General features: G+C 38.6%; 2 protein-coding genes across 3 annotated transcripts; one reads left to right on the forward strand and one right to left on the reverse strand.

Moving 5' to 3' along the window:
- Nucleotides 1–1,662: 1,662 nt before the first annotated feature.
- LOC106434989 (probable pre-mRNA-splicing factor ATP-dependent RNA helicase DEAH8) lies at nt 1,663–6,196 on the forward strand. Its single transcript, XM_048746230.1, has 3 exons — nt 1,663–2,395; nt 2,500–5,592; nt 5,745–6,196. Exon 2 carries the CDS (start codon nt 2,680–2,682, stop codon nt 5,359–5,361), a length of 2,682 nt encoding a protein of 893 aa, XP_048602187.1. The 5' UTR covers nt 1,663–2,395; nt 2,500–2,679; the 3' UTR covers nt 5,362–5,592; nt 5,745–6,196.
- LOC106434991 (VAN3-binding protein) lies at nt 5,594–8,578 on the reverse strand. Of its 2 annotated transcripts, XM_013875851.3 has the most exons (6): nt 8,059–8,578; nt 6,666–7,059; nt 6,316–6,531; nt 6,174–6,223; nt 6,030–6,087; nt 5,594–5,963 (listed from the first exon to the last, which is right to left on the reverse strand). In XM_013875851.3, the coding sequence occupies exons 1-6, from the start codon at nt 8,410–8,412 to the stop codon at nt 5,719–5,721; spliced, it is 1,317 nt and encodes a 438-aa protein (XP_013731305.1). In that variant the 5' UTR covers nt 8,413–8,578; the 3' UTR covers nt 5,594–5,718. The 2 variants fall into 2 exon arrangements, with proteins under 2 accessions (XP_013731305.1, XP_013731304.1); XM_013875850.3 differs by having other exon boundaries at nt 5,594–6,087; nt 8,059–8,540.
- Nucleotides 8,579–8,796: the final 218 nt, after the last annotated feature.

Raw genomic sequence — 8,796 nt, forward strand, 5'->3', positions numbered from 1 at the left:
ATGAAGAGCTTTCTTTAAAGCAGCATGCAACGTCCAACAAGTATGATACGAAATGCTATGCACTGCGGGGGGCTCTTCCCCTAATGTATATATCCTACGGGGGAGTTCTGGCATCTCCATTTTTTTTGCCTGCAAAACAATCAAAGACAACCATCTCAAACAATCAAAGACTTATAATTAACTCGTCTGGCAAGTTTTCCAGCTGAAAGATTTATAATTAAGTCGTCTGGAAAGTCTTCCAGCTGAAAAACTTTCCCGACGACTTAAATATAAGTTTTCCAAGACTTCCAGTTTTATGTTCATCTTTTCCTCAATCAATCACTCGACAGTAAGAGATATAACTTACCGGCGGCGGAGTTCAACGAGACGCCTCTGAGAGAATGCGCGCTAGGGTTTCCTCTCGGATCTTAAATAGAGGAAGCGGCTGTGAGAACGGTGGTGAGAACGACGGTGATAACGGCGGAGAGATAACCGGCGGTGAGAACGATGAGAATGATGGATTAGAGAGAAACGACGTAAATCGCCTTCGAAATCGCCTTTGAGAGAAACGGCTTTAGGGTTTTCTAATTTTCGATAAACAGTGAAAAACAAAACACCTTATATATGGCCAGTAAATAATCCGGTTAGGTTTAAAAGTACATTGTAAAATTAAAAGTTTGGTCCGGTTTGGACGACTTACTAGTAAGTCGTCTGTTGAATACTGTACATCAGACGACTTACTAGTAAGTCATCCCAAACCCTAAATTTAACCCCTAAACTAAATTGACTAAATTAACTAACTAACCACGTTATAAACCCGTAGTTATACTTAAATAGTGTTTACTATACACAGGATTAAACACACTTAGGTAAATTTTAAAGTTTTCAAAAAAACATTTATGCATTCCAAAATCTAACCCTAAAAACACATACAATACTACAACATATGTTGGCAAAACCTAAACCAAAGAATATCATGACTCACTACTTTCACTCATCTATGTTGAAAACAATTAACTTTTGTTATATCTTAATTTATATCTCTTAAAACATATGTTAATTATATGATTTCAATTTTTTACTTATCAAAATATTTTTTACAAAAAATTTAAATTATTTCTAAGTAGAACTAGTCCAGACGACTTTCCATTAAGTCGTCTGGACGACTTACTGTAAAGTCGTCTGGGCAGACGACTTACGGGGGTTAGAAACGTAAAAAAATTTCGGATTTTTTGTTTGTTCACAAGGGGTTGGTTGTAATTTCAATAGCCTTTTAGGTTACTTTTGCATTTGATTCAAGTTTGGGTTTACTTTTGTGTTTGAAATCAAGTTGTGAGTCATATTTGACAATTTTGACTCAAAAGTGAAATAAATAATTATATACATAAATTATACTTTTGGTTAACTAAATTATTTATCAACCAAATAAAAATATTCGGGTAATTCAAATTTCCGGGTTATCCAGTTTATAAATAGTATTTTTAGGATATTTGGCTATTTAATGTAATTAATATTTTTAAATATATAATTTTTAAACAAAATTCAGGTACTCATTTGGTTCTCGGTTCGTTTTCAATTTTTCAGTCATAGATATATGATTTGCTCTATTATTTATGCAATTCAGTTCAAATTTAGTTTATTCAGTTTGGTACGGTTTGGTCCATGGTTTTGGATAAATGTGCTCAAATTTATACGCTATCTTATATAGAAATTAGTTTAAAATATATTTAATTACAAAACAAACCCGCTTTTTCCAAGCACGGATCAAAATCTAGTAAAACATTAAAACACAAAGATTAAGATCCGAAGAAGCTTTCTTCTGAACAATCTTCTCTCTCCTAATGTAACACCATCTGCATCTGGCTATCATCTTTTCGATGAGATTTCCGATTTTTCTTCGTAGATTTTTTTGTTGTATAACATTGACCAGATTCCAAATAGGAACTATAGATATTCTTCGAGAAGAAATCCAATCTACTGATTCTCTCAAAAGAAATAGTAAGAGAAACTGCCAATTTTCAACGATTATAAGAACATCGCCATATGACAAAGAGATCGAATCGTCACCTTGATGTTGCCGTCTTTTTCATGATGTAATCGATGATTTTAGCATTATATTTTGATACCAAATATATTGTATCAAAATATAAATTCTGGAAAATTCATTCTTGAACAACATCAAACTTCTTGCTTGAGTCTCTAGAGCCTCTTCTCCATCGCAAATCCATGGAGGTTTTTCTGGTGGACGTTTTCTCCACAACAAATCGCTTGATTCGAAAGTCAATACAAATTGATTGGTCACCTTTTCATCGATCATGGCAATAAAATCCATGTCGGGAACTGCAACATCGTAAGACTATCCTTCAATCCAATGTAAATAAAGTTCTTCTTCAGTAAAGAGGAGAATAAGAGACAGGTAATCATTGAAAGTCTGATCAAATTGATCACCGTGTTTTTCTTGTTTATCACGTATAAATATACTTGACTTCTCACATTTATAATAATTCTTATAAATAAAAGGAAAAAACGGGGGAGAAAAAGGAAATTCCCATTGAGAGAGCGTATACATATATATATATAGGAGGGACTCGCCTCTTTTTTTTGGTTAACGCACAATTCGGAGACAAAATCGAGAATTAGGGTTTGCGCTCCCACAATCTCCCTGACAATTCCATTCTTCGATTCCTTTTCGCCGAGGAGATGAACGATATGGAGATGCATTCGAAAGTTGAGGTACGATCATCATCGGTTGTGGATATGGATCTAGACGTAATAGAAGAAACTGTAGATAGGTCTGTCTCGGAGGAGAAACCATCTCTCCGTTCCGTCTCTGTGAAATTCAAATTGAATATCGCGAAGAAAAGTTTTAGGAAGAGAAGCAGAGAAGAATCAGAGAAAGTAGAAGACGAAGAAGAAGAAGACGGTAAGGTTTTAGGGAATTACGAGATAGCTAGGTTAAGGGAAGAATCGAGACGAGAGTATTTGAAGAAGAGGGAGAACAAGAAGGTGGAGGAGTTTAAGGAACAGGTAGAGTTCGAGCTTTCGCGTTTCCAAGGCGTGAAGCTCACCGAGAAGGAAGAAATTGATTTTCGATACAAGAAGGAACTGTATAAGCTCTTGAACACAACGTGGGATGATGTTGGTTATTATAAGATTCCAGATGCTTATGATCAGAGGAAGAGGTTTGATGTTGCGAGGCAACGGTGTGGTGAGGTGACGAGGGAGAGAGGCAAGACGGAAAAAGAAGCTTGGGAAGATCATCAGGCTCAGAAGGCGACGGTTAGGTTTGGTGCTAAGGACAAGAAGCAAGTTTGTGATGGGTATGAGTTTGTGTTTGACGAGGTAGCAAGCTTCGTTGAGACATCTGTGGAAGCTGAGAAAGACAGAGGTTATGATGAGAGAAGAGTTGCTAAAGATGATAGGAAGATGCTTCCTATATATGCGTACAGAGATGAGTTGCTGAAACTCGTTGAAGAGAATCAGGTTCTTGTGATTGTCGGGGAGACAGGTTCGGGCAAGACAACGCAGATACCGCAGTATCTTCAAGAAGCTGGCTACACTAAGCGTGGAAAGATCGGTTGCACTCAGCCGCGGAGAGTTGCTGCGATGAGCGTTGCTTCCAGAGTAGCTCAAGAGTTAGGTGTAAAGCTAGGCCATCAAGTTGGATACTCCATAAGGTTCGAAGACTGTACTTCAGAGAAGACAGTTATCAAGTACATGACTGATGGGATGCTGTTGCGAGAGCTTCTCATTGAACCGAAACTCGATAGCTATAGTGTCATCATAGTCGATGAGGCTCACGAAAGAACATTGTCCACTGATATTCTCTTTGGATTAGTGAAGGATTTAGCAAAGGCTAGGCCTGACCTGAGGCTGATCATCTCCAGCGCAACGCTTGAAGCTAAAAAGTTCTCTGAGTATTTTGATTCGGCTAGGATCTACATGATCCCGGGAAGAAGATATCCAGTTGAGAAGCTCTTCCAGAGATGTCCTGAGCCTGCCCGCTTGGAGACTGCGGTGCGCACTGTGTTTCAGATTCACCAGAGGGAGCCGCTCGGAGACGTTTTGGTTTTCCTCACAGGTCAAGAAGAGATTGAAACAGCGGAGACGAAGTTGAAGGAAAGGATGAAAGATTTGGGCTCAAAGAGCTCTGAGATCATTATCTGCCCCATCTACTCAAATCTCCCGACCGAACTACAAGCAAAAGTGTTTGATCCGGCTCCTAAAGGGACACGGAAAGTTGTCCTAGCGACTAATATTGCAGAAACATCGTTAACCATTGAAGGGATTAGATACGTGGTTGATCCAGGATACTGCAAGATCAACTCATACAACCCAAAAACCGGAATGGAATCACTTCTCGAAACTCCCATCTCAAAAGCTTCCGCAGAGCAACGAGCTGGCCGGTCCGGAAGGACCGGTCCGGGGAAGTGTTTCAGGCTGTACAACGTCAAGGACTTGGAGCCCACAACGATACCCGAAGTGCAAAGAGCCAACCTTGCAAGCGTTGTACTTACTCTGAAGAGTCTTGGCATCGATGATGTCTTCAACTTCGACTTCATGGATCCTCCACCTGAGAAGTCTCTAATGAAGGCTCTAGAGCTGCTCTACGCTCTTGGCGCTTTGGATGGAAAAAGTGATATTACTAAGCTGGGAGAGAGGATGGTTGAGTTTCCCGTTGATCCAATGCTGTCAAAGATGATTGTTGGTTCGGAGAAGTACAAGTGCTCGGCTGAGGTCATCACTATAGCTGCCATGTTGTCTACAGGGAGCTCCATCTTTTACAGACCTAGCAGGAACCAACAGTATCTCGCAGACAATGCACGGATGAGTTTCTACACTGATAACGCCGGCGACCACATTGCCTTGTTGAGGGTTTACAACTCGTGGAAGGAGATGAACTACTCGAGCCAATGGTGCTACGAGAACTACATTCAGAGCAAGAGTATGAGGAGAGCTAGAGATATACGTGAACAGCTTGCTGGGCTTTTAAAGAGGATTGGAGTGGAACTGACTTCGAACTCTGAGGATCTAGACGCGGTTAAGAAGGCGATACTGGCGGGTTTCTTTCCTCATTCCGCAAAGTTGCAGAAGGATGGATCGTACAGAAGAGTGAGGGAGCCTCAGACGGTTTATGTGCATCCTAGCTCAGGGTTGTTTGGGGCGTCGCCTAAGAAGTGGTTGGTGTATCATGAGCTAGTACTTACTACCAAGGAGTATATGAGGCATACAACTGAGATGAAGCCGGAGTGGCTTGTTGAAATAGCTCCACATTACTACAAGCTTAAAGACATTGAAGAGACTCGGACAAAGAAGAATCAGAGCAGAAACATAAGATCTCTCATGTTGAAGGTTGATACTAACAAGAAAGCTAAGAGGTAATATCTAAACTTAGTATTTTCGTTCACTGTTTCTGAACCGAGTTGAAATAATTGCGATAGTGAATTCCTTTTTACATACATTAAGATTCTTAATTGTTTAGTCACTATCAGTTTCTGATGCTACTTACTACTGTCGCATGTTTGTGAGTTTTTTTACGAGTATTAAGTGGAGAAAGGCAGGAGAAACTCACCTGGGAAAAAGCTGTGTCAATCCAACCTGGACATTCCTTTGGTGAGGTCTTATTATAATTATCTTCATTATTTCATAAGAAAAATGTTTACAGCTGAAATTAAAACAAAGTGAAGATAAAAAAAAAAAAGTACACTACACATAGTAACGTTAAACACAAGATATGACTTATGTACTATCGCCAATGTTTGTAGTTTCAAGGGAAGTGTTAATAGTCTCGACAGCAGTGACTCGATGGAGAAGATTCCGGATGCTATCCACCCATGTCTGCTTATCAGCCTTGCTCTTGCACTTGAACTTCGTTAGACCTTTGCCTGTGCTTATTCCAAAATAGAGCTCTTTTTCTTCTGCGTTTTCTGTTTCTTTTACACTTTGCAGGCCTGTGACCGTCTCGCATACATCATTCACAATACCTGCGGTCATTGGATTTAGATTGTAATGAGCATGGAGAGAAAGAAGAGTTATCTGATGTGAACTACCTTTGCTTTTCATGGAGAAGGCTCCTCTAACATGTTTGCTTTTGATTTCTACTACAACCTGCACAAAGAGAAAACGACCAAAGTGTCAACTAATTTTGATTTGGACTTATATAACTTTGTTTGTTTGCTGCGATTGAGTATAACCTGCGATTTCTTGTTGATGTACACTTTCATATGCTTCCACCGCAAAACTCCTGAAAGAAAGTCCGTAAGGGCAATTCATCAGTCTCATCACGGTAAGTTATTTACATACAAAGATGGAAGAAGCTCAACAGAATCTCTTTACCATTTCGTGTGCACTGCATTAGCTCTCCGTTACATTTCAAATCTGATTCTTCTACTCCCTGTGCAGATGCCTGTTCCTCAGTGGTTGTGCTTGCGGAATCCAGCTCAGAAGAGCAATCATGAGTCTCTGGTAAAGCCCTTTCGCAAGGGCTTATAGCTGCGTTGTTCTTAGCTTCCTTTGGTAGTCTTGTCCTTAAAGCGGCTTCTCCTCTCAATGCTATATTCACCCCCAAAAAAAACATAAACATAAAATCTTATTACCAGAAAACCAAACTGATGATCAACTCAATCTGCACTGGAAGTTGTCGCGTACGAATCTCCGACAACATTTGAATTTGGTTATCAGTTTACCTGTTGCGGCTGCAGCAGTTAGAGTCAGCAAATCTCCCGGTCCTCGAACATCTACGGCGGATCGGACAGCAGTAACGACGCGATCGTGGCCGGCGCCGGAGAGCTCTGCTAATTCGACGCAGTGAGAAGCTAACAGCTCTGATGCCGAGGCCAGCGCTGAGCTCATCTTTGATTCCATCAAGGCGCCGTCTTGGTTTCCCGAAGCGGTTACGGCGGCTATGGCCGTCGCGAGAGACGCGATGGACACGGCGGTGTGAAGATGAGCGTTCTCATATCGAGATTTATCTCTCTTACTTATGCCGGAAACCTTCCCGCCGACAAAATCTCGGTGGTGGAACCATTTTCCGATGGCACTTGTTCGCCTCGCGTGAACCACGCTCGCCGGTTTTTCTGCCTGTTGAAAACACGGTTTAAATCTCGTGGGCTTTTTAAAAGATTGGAGAGTTTGATGAGTTTGGGCCTAGTAATGTATCATGGCCCATAAAATAATAACACCCGAGACTATGATTAATTAACCGGTTCTTAGTTTCGCCTATTCTTAGTTTTTCTTAGTTAAAAAGCTAAGAACTGTTTTTTAAATAAAAGATATAAGAGCCGTGTTTTAGCCGAAAAATGTAAAAAAAATAAAAAATATCAAATCATGAGTTAAAACTCCAGCTAAAAAACCAGGGTTAATGGGTATATTTCGTCTGATTTATGTTAAGTTTATAGATGATTTGAGAATTTAAAATGATTTTAGTTAAACTACTTTAAAACTCACCTAAAATTATAAGATTAGAAATTTTATTTTTTAATTAAGAAAACTCAATTCAAACACTCCAAAATAACTAGAAATTTGTAAAATTGACAACTTAATTTTTTAATAACAGTCAATTTAAAATAGTTAATCAGATATTAAATTTAATAACACTAGATTTTTTTTAAAAAAAAATGTTTGAATAATAGTGAATTTTTTGCTTTAATATAAATTCTCAAATTCTCAGTTGAATATATACCCTTCAACAGTATTATTTTTTAGTTTAAGTTTTGTTACATGTTATATGAAATAAGTTCACATTTAAAAGGTGGAGTATACATAGATATTGGAAAATAATGTTACTTCTTACCGTTCTCGTATTTTATGATATCTTCTACTAAAAATGGTATTTTCTATGCCATTCATTTATTTATTTAATTAAAAGTTTTACAAACGTGAAAATTAGTTATAACTTTTTAAGTTAAGATTTGTAGTCCTAATGAGGAAGGTTTTTTTAAAGAACAATTAAAAGTGTGTTTGAAAGAAAAAAGAGAAATTCCAAGAGTTTATTTAATTTTGAACATTATCATAATTAATTATTTACGGATTCGTACGTAGCCATACAAAAATAGAAGATTGGAGCAAGAGACGGCTTACGCGTAGAGGCGGTGGTAGTGGTGCCGGAGCCGGCGAGGTGACGCCGGCCAACTCAGAAAGTGTATGGGTTTTGTTGAGTTGTTTATTAGATTTCTGAGAGGATAAAGCTAGAGAGATCTCAGACGTAGAACTGCTCCATGATCTGCATAGAAACTCCATCGGCTCTCTCGGAGTTTTAGGCCGAGGAGGGATCGGTGGATACGTCTCTGGAGACGATGAACACTCTGACGTCTCATTTTCTGGCACCGACGACAAAGTCATGCTCTCGTTATCGTTGTCTTCCTCGATCTCTTCGACCTCTGCTACTTCTTGTAGTCCATATGGAAACAAGGTTAACGTGCACTCCTTATCCATTTAGCTCAGATCTCTGTTTTGTAAGATATTTGATCACTTGCACACTGTCTAGAATCTATTTTTTTATTGTGTTTTGTGTATGTGATGACAACATCTTGTATATATTATCATATGCACACACTGACACGTTCCATGGTTGATGTTTATATAGACGGGCTACACTTAGGAGTCAAAGAGAACAATTCTGACAAGGCAAGTTTTATTTCAAGATGTGGATCTTGTGCTTATTTTATTTTCTTTTATTTTTTTCTTAAGAAAATAATGATTATTGTATTACAAAATACAAATTGAAATAAGCGTTAAAAATTTTCAGTAAACAGTTATAGATATATTCTAAGAAATTTTAACGAACAATTTCCATTTAATTATAAAAATCTAATAACT

This window comes from Brassica napus, chromosome C1 (genome assembly GCF_020379485.1).
Source record: "Brassica napus cultivar Da-Ae chromosome C1, Da-Ae, whole genome shotgun sequence".
NCBI lineage: Eukaryota > Viridiplantae > Streptophyta > Magnoliopsida > Brassicales > Brassicaceae > Brassica > Brassica napus.